At 44.1% G+C, this 15,011-nt stretch overlaps 1 protein-coding gene across 3 annotated transcripts in view; it reads right to left on the bottom strand.

Annotated features, from left to right (window-relative positions):
- Window positions 1-15,011, bottom strand: part of IQGAP2 (IQ motif containing GTPase activating protein 2) — a 129,209-nt gene that overhangs the window by 95,841 nt on the left and 18,357 nt on the right. For 2 of the 3 annotated variants that reach the window (XM_050912721.1, XM_050912723.1), the window contains exon 2: window positions 11,338-11,437. In XM_050912721.1, the coding sequence (XP_050768678.1) occupies window positions 11,338-11,402 (65 nt within the window). In that variant the 5' untranslated portion in view covers window positions 11,403-11,437. Of the gene's footprint in view, window positions 1-11,337; window positions 11,438-15,011 lie in introns of those variants that run through there. The other variant, XM_050912722.1, reaches the window with a different exon arrangement.

Below are 15,011 nucleotides of genomic sequence, written 5' to 3'. Positions count from 1 at the left end.
TCAAGAGTCACTGGGTGTATCAAGTTGACTCTTCCCTATTCTGTAGATGTTCATCAGAAAAATGGGAAGCCCTAAAACCCGACTTTAGTCACGAATCCCATTGAACTCTGTTCCAGCAAAGAGAGTGCAGCTGAGATCAAGGGCTGGCACTCCCCCAAACGTGCTGCAAAGCAAATCCCACATGACCGAGTCTGTACGCCATGTAAATGCAGACACGCTTGAGTAAAGCGCGCTGTGTTTTCCTTGGGCCATGGCAAGAGAGGCAATGCAATCTGCAGCTTGGAAGCTGTCAGGAAAGGAAGTTGTTCCAGCTTTTAACGTCCACCGATGCCACATTATTTCATTACTTTGTTTCTTTAACAGAGAAAAAGAGGTTTGGTACAACGTGTAGATAGATGATGTAAATCATGCTATTTACCCATCTTAGACAAGCTTGTTTGACAGCCAGGCTTTAAGACACTCCTGCCACAGAGCATGACTTATGATGCATTTGATGTTCTGACGCTTTCTGTAAGACCAGTGACAGGGTGCCCTGTGGGCAAGTGTGGCTGGCACCCACCCAGCCTCGCAGCCCAGGAGCAGCAGCCATGGTCCATACCCTGCATTCAATGGCCCTTTACAAATTCCTCCCACTTTTAAGCCTCCAGTCTGGGGTACTTTTTGCACAACTCCAGTGAACCATTCCCCTTTCTTTCCTTGCTCCCACTGCTTTTCCCTATTCCCTCCACTGGGAAACAAACACACCAGTGCCCTGAGTGTAACTACGCCATAGCAGGGCAATTCCTGTGCAGTGAGGGGTGCTTGGCTGCAGGAACCACTGCAGCTTTTATTGCCTTCATACTGCCTTTGGCCCTACAACAGGCAGACTGTTAGGGAGCAGGATGATTGGGGTAATGAAAAGCATTGGTTTTAAGGCAAATTCATTCATTACAAGAGTTCCTCTTACACTCTTACTTACTGCACCAAATTTTATAATATTCCCATGCACTTTGACGGTAACCAGGTTTTAAAAATAGTTATACACTATAGATAGCAGAAAAGCTTGAGTTTTCCGACTAGCTTTATCACTTCCCTTGCAGGGTGAATGCACCACCAATAACCTAAGAGCTTTAACAACCCAGGTGGGAGCAATAAGAGCCAGGATTAGAATCCGGGCTCTTGTCTCTGCTGCCTCGCAAAATGAGTAGGGTACTCCTACACTGCAGACATTTATAGCACATCTTTACAACTGCAAATCTGTGAGCTCTCATCCCAAGGCAGGCTAGCTGTTTGTCCTCTGGGTAGCTGGAAAATTATGCATGCAGTTAACCATCGTCCTGCCAGAATAAATCTGTACTCAATGCCACAATAACAACTCACTTGTCAACACTTCTGAATTAAACTCGAATAAAAACAAAAACCTGTAAGATCCTCTCCCCTTCAAGCTGGTAGAGCTGTTACACTTGCAACTAGTGGAGGTCTCTGCTTCCAAGCCAGAACCTGCCTAGCATTTATAGTCACTGGAAGCCATGTGAAATCCTTCCTACTTCGAGCTCGAGAGCAGTTCCATTCATTGACTTGAGAGGATTCATTCACAGCCCTTCCCCCAGACTCAAATTTGTCAGGCTCAAAACCCATTCACAGCTCTCAGTCTCTACTTCTGAAACCAATTTCAGGCCTTAGTTGTCAAGAATGATGCTAGCATGCAGTAGAAACACTGGAATACATTAAGCGTTCAAGGCCATGTCCTGCTGCTGCTGCGGAAACAGACAACCACTATCTCACCTCTTCATTTTGCGGCTAACACAAGGCTAATTCTGAATGCATACACTGTGGGCAATTACAGCAAGAATATTTTGGGCTACCATTTCTCTTTTTACAAACAGAAACAGGTAACTCCAAGGATTGTTTTCTCATCTACACATGCACTGGTATGTAAGAGGTCCTCTGACCACCTCATGTGATTTGGAACTGCAAAATAAAAACCTTGGCAAGGAATATTTTTTCTTTGGGTTTTAAAGAAAACATTCCTTTGCACATATGACTGAATTTGTTTAAGTTGTACTAATAAAAGAATGCATGGCAATTCCTGAACTCGACTGAAAAACAGATACATCACTTAAATTTTCCACAGAATAGCTTGGCTTAAAGAACCTTTTCCCGTCAGTGTTAAATATGGTATTGAAGGGATTACCCTGAAATCTCTTTTCCTGTGCACTATAGAAAGTGTATAAACAATTGGAAGAAATATGGGCAGCTGGAAAACAAGCAAACAGTGAAGCACCGAGAGCCATTTTGACAGCCCTCCCTACCTCAAGTGAGGTGGAGAGAATTTGAGGGTTTTACCTGGCCCCACACAGAGGCCGGCACACGCCTGTCTCTACATCTATCAGCAAAAATAGCAAAAGCAATTATGGGAGGCTATCACACTATCAGCTTCAAATGATGGTGGCTCCAGAACATCAAGAAGAGGTGGTCTCACAAATACCCGAGCTCCTGCAAGGTGCATATGTGCTCTTAGCGACTCTGGGACACTGCTATACCCCACCTCTTAATAGATCCTTGAATTTAAATGCAGGTGAGTAGAAAATTATCTTTCTTAAAGCATGTGAAACACTGAGACCAACAGCAATCAAAAGAACCATACAGTACACACACTGAGCCACACAACCCCGCTACTTAACCAGCTTAGTTATAAGTCTGACCACGTGTTGCTTTAAAAAGCATCTTCCCAAGTCCTAACTGTCAGCAACCAAGTCCCTCACAGAGGACTGCCACTCATCGCGTGGTGGGGAACACTCTGAGTTTTGCAATGGCTGTATCTACTAACACAGGATTCACATGGTCTGTAGTAAGCAACATCAACAGCCAAAGCACTTTCTAGCATTACTCTATACCTAAAGATAGGAGGTAAAAACTGTCACAATACTCCTCCTCCAGTCAGTGAATTGTTGAGATATTTGCACCAAAAGTGATTTTTAAGGGAACCCAGACTTATATCCCTCAGCAGCTGCCTTATCCTATAAAGTGCTTGCCTGCAGTAGCTGGAGGCAAAAGCCAGGTGCAAGATCACACCTACACATTCAGTGAGCACTGACCCCTCCACTCCCTGGGTTGTTTTTCCAATCCAGAACTGGAGGTATACAGGCACATTGATTCTTTTGAAGATCTCAACAACTACTGAACCGATTTTAGGATCTCCTGTCCCTAAGCGGTAGCTCAGCAAGTCATAGGGACCTGGATTTCTAGCATTCACAAAGCTATAGCAAAAGCCTCCTGCTCTAGAAGCATGTTTATTGTGAACACTCAATTTCTTGTTTCCAATACAGTGAGATCCCACCAGCACAAGCCTGTGAGCTCCTCAACAGCAGCAATTGTCTACACAAAGTAGTGCTTTAAAGGTCACCAAGTAAAGTTGCTGGCTCATCTCTTCTGATCTATGAAAAGCCATTCGCATCTCCCCACAGCAGTTTCTGCAAGAGCCTGAATAAACACTTCTTCCAAAGATCAACAGCTCTCCAGGACATGGCAGTTGGGAAAGGAGGATCTCAGCATGTGAAAACTACACTCCTGCAAGGGAGCTGTTAAAAAGCAGATTCCATCAGCCCAGGTAATTTTCTCCTCCAATCCAAAGCAAACAGACACATGAACACATACGAAAGCTTTTTGAATGCTACACTAGAGTTACAGCACAGTGGAATATATGCCAGTCAGAATGCACCACTTGCTGGTCAGCTATACCAGCAGTGTGGCATGCAACCGTCGCAGCCCGCAGTCCAGCGTGGGTGGCATGGACACACAGCACTCATGCCCTGGCACACATGCCATGATTTATTCCATCATTAACACACAGGGAAGCAAAGGCCTTGGCTGCTCCCAGATGAATAGGAACTACACCCTGACTTACTGACCAGAGTCCAAACAGTGCAGAAGGACCTACTCAAATGTTAAGAGCAACACTTGAGCCCTTCAACACTAAGCAAAGGATAAAACAGTGCCCTTCCATCCCACAGTTACTGTCACAGGTTCTTCCCAACAGCAACTTCATATGAATCCGTTAGGCAGGGTGCAAACCTCAAGTCCCTCTGCTACTTCTAATACCCACAGCTGTGTTTCTCCTTGCACAACTCAGCCTCAAGCTTTCTTTTACCATCCTTCCAAATGTGTAAGTTTTGGTCAGTGATGTGCAAGAATCCCTGCTAGCCTCCCCTGGTAGCCTGCTTCCCTACTCTTTGGTGTGCTCCATACAGTACCTTAATGACTCAGCTACTACTGATACCTTAGTGAGGCCACCTAAGGTTATACTTAATATTAACAAGAAGCTACTCAGGGTGCAGAATGAAGCCATGTCCTGGTTTTGGCTGGGATAGAATTAATTTTCTTCTTAGTAGCTGGTACAGTGCTGTGTTTTGGATTTAGTGTGAGAATACTGTTGATAACACACTGATGTTTTAGTTGTTGCTAAGTAGCGCTTATCCTAAGTTAAGGATTTTTCAGTTTCCCATGCTCTGCCAGCAAGCGGGTGTGCAAGAAGCTGGGAGGCGGCATAGCCAGGAGAGCTGACCCCAACTAGCTAAAGGGGTATTCCATACCATTGAACATCATGCTCAGTATATAAACTGGGGGGAGCTGGCTGGGAGGGGCGGATTGCTGCTCAGGTATCAGCCAGTGGGTAGTGAGCAATTGCATTGTGCATCACTTGTCTTTTCTTGGGTATTATTTCTCTTTTTTGTTATATTCCTTTTCATTACAATTATTATATTTTTATTATTATTAGTTAGTAGTGTATTTTATTTTACTATAGTTATTAAACTGCTCTTATCTCAACCCATGAGTTTTACTTTTTTTTTGCAATCCTTCTCCCCACCCCACTGGGAGGGGGGAGGGGGGAGTGGCTGCATGGTGCTTAGTTGCTTGCTGGGGTTAAACCATGACAAGCCATCAATTTGATCTGACAAGCAGCCAGTGTTATGGGTGGAGTATAAAGTCGAACAGGCTTTCGAGTTGCACCGCAGATAATCCAAGTTGCAAAGGGGAAAGTGAAGGAGAAATGAAAGTGCTGTGTGCTATCTTAGTGAAGCTGAACCTACAGACTACGCCAATATGAGGGCATCAGAGCATGAACTAGCTTCAAATTTGTCACTCTTCTAATAAAAAAAGTCACAATTCCTTTTACAAGAGAGTGGTGCCTAAAAGAAAGGTGGAAAACTTTGGGAAAGGGAACTGGCTCTGAAGTGACTGTACTGTTAGCTTCAGTGCATGCTATGGGATGAGGGCCATATGGTTTAGTCTCCAAAAATAAAGGTCACATCCATCATTACTCAGCAGCATTATTCTGCAACTATACACACTGAGCAATGACCCATAACGTGCCCAAATTACCTCAACATCCCAGTGAGCAGGTCAATGCATCCTGTACCGGAACTAGCACAAAGGTTTCTCTCTCCTTCAGATCTTACTTTTAAGACTTTTCATATGCAAATATCACTAGCCAAGCAATTATTGGATTGATTGATATCACTGACAATTGCATATGAGAACTCTGACATATCTGCACAATTGTATAACTATCTGGAACAAAAAACTCTTCAGCTTAATAGTTGGCAGCCTGTCTGCTAGGTAAGTACCCTTGAGGATCAAGACATGAAGCAGCAAGTATGCTTGCTGATCAATACCTCTGTGCAGATTGAGCTACTTCAGGGATGGGTATATCCCAGCTAAGTAGGATTCTTCCAAGAATTTCATCTCATGAAGCACCCTAATTTCAAACTTTTGGCCTTTACAGAGCTGCAGCCAGCCATGTTCACTGGTGCTTTATTAGGCTTAAGGCAGGCAGAAGGGGGAGATGAGCCAAAATTCATAATCTACAATGTGTCAGTAGACTACCACTCCCAGAAGAATTATTTTTTTGACAAACCCATACAAAACAGGTTACCAAGAAGTATCTTAACTTTTGCTGCTTATAGTCGGCTAGTTGTACAGATATGTTACAATTTTATGCATTTACCTCTAAGCACAAAGGTTTAAAGATTTCCTGTAGTCTGAAAGAAATGGACTTAAAATGGAGCATTTGAGTGGCGTTAATTTACTCATGAGCTGCCAGGGCTGCATGGTTGCCACAACTTTGCTCATGGAGAAACAGCAGCATGAAACCTGGCAGAATTCACTTGTAGTACCAAGCCGTCGTAGGACCCCACTACACCACCAGGAATAGGGTGGGCTCCAAAGCAACCCTCCATGGTCCCATAGTCCTGACAACTGGAGCAACTTGAGCTTTCTATGGTGCTATGGTACTGCAAAACTGCTAGCTTTAACTGAAGCCAATTAAGCACTTCAGGGTTTGACCTTTCAAGTATATTAAACTGCATGTACATTTTTACACAGCAGCTTCCAACTGTGATCTCATCAGTGATCAACACCGCAACTAGCCATTGCAAACCAATTTAGTAAAAACCAATACAATGAAGGAGGCAGGTTTTGGAACCTAAAATGGTTGATCTGATTTTCTATTGTAAAGAAATTGGAAAAGAATGAGGATTCACATTTTCAAAGTAAAATTGACTTCTCGGAAGAAATTTCCTGGATAGTTTTCCTTCACTGTGTCTTCATTGTCCTACCATTGAAGCTAAAGCTTCAGTGTTTCACACCAGTTCCTGTCCTATTGAACGACAGAGTAAGAAAAGTAAAAAGAAATAAGACAAATACTGGCAGTTCTGGCTATGAAATTGCAGCATATACTTTGTGAAGCAAAGTGTGTTCCATTTCATGCAGAGAGACAAGGTTAGTAAAAGGAGGCCTCCCATGGTTCAATTTCAAGCTTAGCATAAGAAGGTGTAATTTCCAAGAAGCCAAGAGAAAGTGTTTGCTTAATTATGGATGATTACAATCCTAGCCAGCCACAACAGGTTTACTGTAAACTTGATTTGCATTATATGCCAAAGCTTCAATCATGGTTTAAAACCCCTCAAATCTATATTATCACTTACAACACGGTAATTGCACATCTGCAAAGAGACAAGCAACAGCAAAAGCGAAACTCAAGGCAGAATCTGATGTTCTGGGTATTACAAAGATAATCTTTGGAAAAGACGATGTTGTGGTAAATTTTATCTATTATAGTTAACCTAACCCAATAAAACATTAGGGCTTGTGAGCCAGCTGTTCATGCCTAACTTAAGCCTTTGTTATTTGACAGAAGAATTTCCCAAGCGATACTGGAAATGCATTGGTGTAATGTCTGGAGAGCTTCTGTTAGAGGCATCCATGGCTACATCGTTTGAAGTGAGAAAATCCCTACCCCTAAATCACTTATTCTTGATCTTGTTCTTCTCAGGAGTTCAAGGATACTGGATACTATCCATTTTTCTCTACTTTTTTTAATATGCAATAAACTTTCCTTAAAGACAAATGTAATAAACCAAAAGACATATACGACCAACCAAAAACTTGATTTATCAGATGTGTGATTTTGGGGAGAAAGGGGCCAGCAATCTAACAGAACAAAGTGGTTTTTCTCCAATATCAAATATAACACCCTATTCAAACATTACCAACCTCTGCAGATATTACAAGCCTGCTCATTGTGTTTAAAAAAAACATTTCCTATGCTATACAGATATAATAAATACTGTGCCTAGCACAGAAGGTGTTTGCAGACGCATCAGCTACCAGTGGCAGGATTCTTCATGTTAAACTTGGAAAGTTTTTATTAAAGCTCAGTAATGTAACTGAGTGTAAACAGTGGTTTGAAAAGCAGCTGAAAGTACACATTCTTCACACATTTAATTAACTCTGGCATTTCAAAATGCACAGCTACTATAAAATAGTATTTTGATTACAAATATGGTGAGAAAAAACATAACTCCTGCCATAGTACTGTCCCAGCCATGCTCTGCCCCAATCTTTTGCTATTTATTGCTTATTTCAGTATTTATTACTCTTCAATATAGGCCAAAACACATTGTGTTTGCACACTGCTGATTAGCTGAAACAGTATTTGCTGTCATTTCAGCAGTTGCCAACTGAATGGAACAACTCATCTTGCTTCACCCATTTCAGTCTATTTATTGTCATTGCAATCCATAGGGTCCCGAATACTAAAAAATCCTCTCTGTGCATTCAAGGTTTTATAGAAACAAAAAAAGCTTGCAACTGTAAACAGAAATCAAAGGTCAGAGAGGTAGTTCCCACTCTGAGGTTTCGCCCAGGAGGGCACTGCTGGGAGCAAGCAGGCAGCAGCCACAGCTCCAGGCGGTTTCACAACCAGCTGCCACACCTGGGGCCGAAGGCACCATCCTGCCTGCTCTGACCCAGTCCCACTGCTACAAACACACAGCTGGGGAGGGAGCCCTGTGCATTCCACAGGGGCTGCTCCAGCGCTGGGGAGCAGGGGCAAGCATCCAGCTGGGACCCCTCCATTCAGCAGCAGCAAAAGCCGATACATCAGCTGGCACCTCCTGTGAAACTGCACCCCGAGCATGGCTGAAGGGCAGGACCCACTGTGTGCTGTCGAGGTAGCCTGCGCACTACACCCAAGCCTCCCAAGCTTGTGCTGGTCTTGTTTTGCCAGTTTGAACTATGACCCCCATTACTCCCTCTGAGGCTGCTGTCTCGCTTTCCAGAGTCCCCAGTTTTGTTTAGGCTCTGCTGTAACAAAGAAAATGCTATAACCGTGCAAGTACAGAATAGAGACCTCACGTCAACATGTTTCACCCCTAATTAAGTACACAGAGAGGGTGATAACTGTGCAGTGAGAAGAGATAAGGCGTTTTCTCATGTTGCTGTTTCGCCAGGTCGGGGCTGGGGAGAACATGGCCACACACCTTTGCCACCCCAGTCTGTCCCTGCCGCCAACCCAGCCCACCCAGACGGCACTACTCACCTCCTGAGGAAGCAGGGCTAGCGGTTACACAGCTATAAGACACAGGCATTTCTGCTTGGTTCTGCAAGTTTTTTTGTACATGTTCGTCACCAGGTTGTTTTCACATTAGTAAGAGTCCATCTCAGGGCAAAGTCTCATGGTGCAACTGAATTATCCCAACAGTTCTCTGAAGGGAGAAGTTTCCCTTGTACTCCCTTTTCCCCCACAGCAGCTCTGTCCAACTGAAAGCACCCCCAGAGCCTTCACCACCCCCTCCTCCCTAAAGAGCACTGGGGCCAGTGCACTGAGGCACAGGAGAAGGACATCCAGCAGCACTGGGCTGCTGCATCAGCTCCACCTGTGACAACCCAGCCCCTTGCTGGGGGAAGCACAAGGCTCCTTACACTGCAGCACTCATCCCCATCTCATGCAGTAGCAAGCATCGCCATGAACATTACCAGTAAATTCCAATTTTCCAAATGGAGATCCAGAAATGCTTCCAGGTACCTAACAGCCCTGGGAGTGACCTTTCTGGCTGCAAACTCCCATCACCTGCTGGCAGAGCTAAGGAGTGTTTCTTCTAGAAAACTGCTAATGGCATGAATCCGTATGAAAATAAATACAAGGAAGAGGAGGGAGTTACTCATAGCAGATGCTAATTCAAGTCATTAATTGTAAAAATAACTTCACATTTCCTTATGAAATATCAAGGGAGATGCTTCAAATGAACTAGGGGACTTGAGTTCAAAGTGGCAAGTAGCCCCGGGAAGGGGGGAGGGTAAAAAAACCAGGAAGATAAATTAATAATAATAGTAATAGAAGAAAAAAGGCTGCATTTGGAGACTATTTGTTACTCCTATCTTGCCAGAAGCCAGCAGGTGGGTGAGTTGCAACAAACCAAGGAAGAACCTTGAGTAAAATCAAAGCTTGACTCACTGAGGTTTCCTGAGATGGTGGAGCTGATCCAACCTCTCAGCAAGCGAGGTGGAGACCTGCTCCCTCCCCTCTCTCAAGTGTGGGGCTGCACCCCAGCCCCTTCCTCTTGCCAGCACTGATTCTCCTCTGACCCCTTGATTAGACCAGTCAGCTCACTAAACCACTGGAAAACTAACTCAGCAAGAGCTACCAATTTCCTGCCAGCACAGCGAGATGACTCAGCTGACCAAGCGCAATCTCTTGCAACTGCATGATGGAGGCAACAGGAGTGTGCAGAGCAGGACAGTCCTCACTGGCAGCAGTAAGACACTTGCCATCTTAAATATGTGAACAGGGAAGCACTCTGCAGTGGAAAGAGGAAGAGCAAAGAAGGTAATGTTTGCTACAGCAAATGGGACAGCATAGTGAACAGGAAGTAAGAATGGCTGATTTTTATAACAATGCCCCTAGGACAAGACCATTGGCAGCTAGCTGCCCCACTACTGCTAAATAGGTAACTGTCAGTGCCACGCAATGATGGTGAAGGGAACAGTGAAGAAAAAGCCCAGGGCACTGTTTTACAGTTGATTCCTGACTGAAGTACACTGGGTTACTCCATTCTAAAGATCCTATGGTTTGTCATCGTACTGACGTTTCCCAGCTTGCACTACCAATCACAAGAGTTCAGGTTTCCTTTTCTCTACAGAAATTCCTAGGAAAGTCATCCAACTAAAGTTTAGGACTAAAACCACCACCATCAACAAATGCAGAGTAGAAGGGCAAATAATTGAGTACAACAAGCATCTATGAAAAATTCTGACCAGACTGAATGTAAAATAGGTTTTTACATACAATAATAGCAGCACTTCAAGCTACTCCAAAAGCACAAGGATATTGTACCTTGTTTCCTTGCTCAGTAATTATGAAAATATTGTTGAATATTTGTTTTGAGAATGAAGTGTACACAGCACTGTACATTTGCACAAAGGTGATAAAATCCCTGTGCGTTTGCAAATCTGTGCTTCATCACAGGCTGTTGCTTCAAGAGATGAGTACTCCTGACCAAGGGGTTAGAGGAACTAAAAGAAGAGCAGACTCCAGGTTATTTTATTGCCTTGCCTGTACTTACGACTGAAACACTGAGATATGGATCATTAACCCAGCAAAAGCCCAGGTGATTTTCTGCCATCTTAGCAACCTGAGTCGCTCCACAAACACTAGCACCAAGAAGGGTGCACAACCATGCAGCCAGGAACAAAAGACTTTCCCCAGTTAGTCGCATCAGCCTGACTCAACTTCTCACAAAACCACAGCCTTAGGTTTCAGTACCCAGCTGCTACTTTCATTGAAGATGGTCACCACAGTAACTCCAAGGAGATTGTCTTGATTATTTCTAAATCCTTCTTTGAATTAAGCCTTTTGTATTGGGCATTAGTTTCTCATACTGAATGCTATAAAATTCCAACATTAAGTTAATCCAAGTAATTCAAGAAGTTGAACTAAAAGTTACAATGCTCAAGAACACAACAGGACTGAACTTCTGTATTTAAAGGCCAGGTATAGGTGTGCTTTTGTTTACTTACCTTTTTGCTTCTTCTAAGTGGCACAGATACTCATAAGCAATGTTCTGACGCCTCCTCTCATCCATTTCCTCCGCTGAAAGCCTTTCATCATCCACAATAGCTGCAAACAGAAACCCATATCAAGTTACACGAGGCAGGGGTGATTCTTAGAGCAATTTTACTGAGACCTATGCAAATTACTGCAGAAGAGAAATTAAAATAGCCATCCCTCCTCCTCTAAAGAGGAGGTATAGCATGGTGCACAAAGGTATTTAGATCACCAAGAAGATGCTGTTCTCTACATGGTGAATTCCTCAAGTTTCACTTGTTCAAAACCAAGTGTGTATTGCTCTTTGTCTATCACCTGGTTTGGGGGCAGGATGCAGCACTCAAACACGTGGAACTGAGGTTGGGATCAAGCAGAGTTTCAGCTTATACGTCCTCAGAGGAGTTTGAGGACTCCCATATGTAAGCTCAAAGCAAGCAGCAGGTGGAGCAGCCCTGTGTTAAGCAGAGCCTTAACAGTAAAGATGAACACAACGCACTGCAAACGTATCTCAAGGGCAACTTGGGAACCAGCTGCAGCTTCAGAAACCTGTGAGACTGACAGACAGAGCTGCCTCTCACTGGTGGGGGTGATGAGGGCTGTAATCAAATGAACAAGCTGTGGTATTCACACCCCTACTTACCGCTGCAACCACATCACCTCCCATAAAGCACTCTCCCAGCCTATTAAGGATGACTCTGTGCACATCTCCAGCTGCAAATGGCCCTGATTATTAACAGCTACTACCCCATGACTAGTCTCCCTCTTTGTAGGGTACAGAGGACCTCTGTGAGCAAATCTGCAATTCTTCCAAGTGTTTCTAGCAGTGAATCTGAAGGACCATACAGTAGTGCTGACTTCTGGCTGAATTTCAGTCACAGCATGTGAGGCTTTTGGAAACAGCTCTCAGCATAAACCAGTTGCCAAAATGACACCCTATTTGTGCTAGCGGCTGCCAAAAGAGCTGCCCCTGCCCTTGCTCGTGTTTCTTAGCCACGTACTCCTGTCACCTCTTAAGTTAGAGCCAGCAACCCTGCAGCAGTGTCAGTGAACCAGAACAAGGGGCAGCCCTCGCCGAAGAGCAACAGCTATGAAAAGACCCACTTCTAGGAAGATTAGGTCCCTGATCTGAGCTGCTGCACACCTGCGGGCACGCTGGCACAGGCACAAGGGAGGGGACGGAAACACAGGGCTGGGCCAGCCACTTTCTGCGGCAGCCCACGAGCCAGTTAGCTGAGAACATCAAGACACTTCCTCGGTAAAAAAAAAAACACGGCCCCCTCTCCTGCTAAAATGCATTGTGAGATGCTTTGTTAGTTTGACTGCCACACAGATTGTGCATGCCACGAGCAAGTTTTCAGTGTTTCCCCAATGCAACTGCCTCATATAGTGGGTAAACACCTTCCAGCAGCTGATACAAACAACTCAAGTAAAAGGTACTATAATAAAGCAAGAAGCTGGACTTTACAAGTACATGCATACAATGAAGGCTGTGCCTTAAAAAAACCCCACAGAAATTGTCCCACATGCATTTACTGAGAACATAAAACAAATGACACTACTCGCCCACATTTTGGTCTGATGCTACCACACATTTGTTAACGTATCATATAGCTGCTTTAAGCTTTGTAGTTTCAGTTTTAAATCATCACAAGCATTGATATCTCTCATCTTCCTTTGCTTTTAAGATGGCTCTTCCTTATTACCCAGAAGTTTCATACACCGATAATATAAGTGTCTTGCTCTGAGTCCCTTTTAAGTCTGGTAGTTCTAATAAGCATGACTCACTCTAAAATGAGCTCTCAGATACCGTAATCAGGTCATCACTTGCTATGAACCAAAACAAGAGTTTGGAGGCAAACATGAGATGCAGGTGGTAAAACACTCAGCCTGGCAAACTGGCCATGGAGGCTGCTCTACTGCTGCTCTTGCCCATGCCACCGTCAACACATTCAGGACAGGCTGCTCCCGCTCCCTGACACAGCCCCTCCACTGCAGAGGGGTCCTGGCTCCCCAGAGCGAGGGAGAAGTATTGATGAGTCAACGCTGAAATTTAATATATCACTTTACTTGTGACATTGAGCTCTGGGGCCACTTTTCAAACATCATAGCTCTCTCTCAGCTATGAGAGCCCCACAGATGAAGACAAATGCCGTCACAGGAATGCAGCGGACCATCCTAGTGGGCTATGGCCCTGTCAGCCAGGATGGGACAGCTGATACCGGACCAAGCCTTCGTCCCCCACAACACAGCTCCCATGCCCTGCTCCTGTTAGCTCATTAAATAGCCATTTACTCCTGCCCTCCAAACACAACTCACCATAGCCATAAACAAAGCAGCAAAAAAGGCAGCTTGTCTGAAAGCAGGAGTAAGAAAATCACACAACCCAATTGATAAGTATCAGTCTAGGAATTTACCTGAATAACACTAATGTTTTACAATCTAGTCCTGGATCTACACATCCACACTAATTCTTCACAATATAGTCCTGAATCTACACATCCACAGGTCCCTCCCATCCTCAACAAGGACATCCCAAGTCGAGCAGCCCTAGCCAGCCTCAAATCCCTCATTAAAATTATTTGCAAAGATTGGTTCAGAGGGTGGCCAAAGGCACTGACAGATATCATGGGTTTGTAATAGTTGTTCTACTTAGGAAACCCTCCATTAATGAGAGAAAAGGGCAAGAGGCAAGAACAAGTAACTTGTAGACACTGAAAACTGGAAATCCCAGATCCTTTCTAGAAGAGATACTGTATCAGCAGCTCACAGGTAGGAAGTCGGGCTTCTTTCCTGCCAGGGACAAAGCCACTGTTTCTGGGCTGAATATCTGAGCACCAAAAAGGCAGAGCACAGGGAGTGCCAACACCTACAGTGCTTATACTGGGAGGAGTCTCTTGCAACACCGGCTTCTGATAAGACTCATTACATGCTTTCCCCCTCCAGCACACAGTGGCTTCAAAGCAACAGTGCTATCACATCAAATAAGCTGTTACAGACACTTTTAGAAACAGCAATGACAACAGGCAAGATAGAGGTGGCCACAGGACTGAGCTGCAGAGGAAACTACTTTGAAGACTTGCATTCTTAAAGTCTAGTCTACTATAAAATATTTTGGCAAAGGCTTCAGTCTTTGACTAGAGTCCTGCATATAGCTTTCCACAACTTCAAACACCCTATAAGTGCATCCATCAGTCCAGCCACACCAAGATCAACACACAAACAAGCTTGGTTTGAAGACAGAAAACTCAGTCTTTCTACCTAATAGGGCAAGCATTAGTCAGAAGACTGGGAAGATTGATGAAAGAATAAACACGTTTCTGCTGTATCAGTAACTTCTTGATAGTGCTCAGCTCACAAGGGAAGAGAGTGCTGCGATAAAGGATGTTACGGGGCAAAATAAGCAGGGCTGGGCTTCACCTGAAGACCTGCAGCCCACTGGTAAGGGGCTAGAGGATCCAGGCAGATGCAAAATGTTGCAGGTGAAAAGATCCAAATACCACAGAACAAGGAACATGCACACTACATAGAAGCTATACAAGAAAAAAGGCATCTAAAATAACAACTTATGATTTAATTCATCAATTTTGTGACTTTTGATTTGGAATTAAGAGAAAAATATCAAATGTTCCCTCAAAGAGGGAATGTT

The sequence above is a fragment of the Gymnogyps californianus genome, chromosome Z (genome assembly GCF_018139145.2).
Source record: "Gymnogyps californianus isolate 813 chromosome Z, ASM1813914v2, whole genome shotgun sequence".
Classification (NCBI taxonomy): Eukaryota; Metazoa; Chordata; class Aves; order Accipitriformes; family Cathartidae; genus Gymnogyps; species Gymnogyps californianus.
Note: the sequence above shows the minus strand (reverse complement) of the source record. Positions and strands in the feature narration are given on the sequence as shown.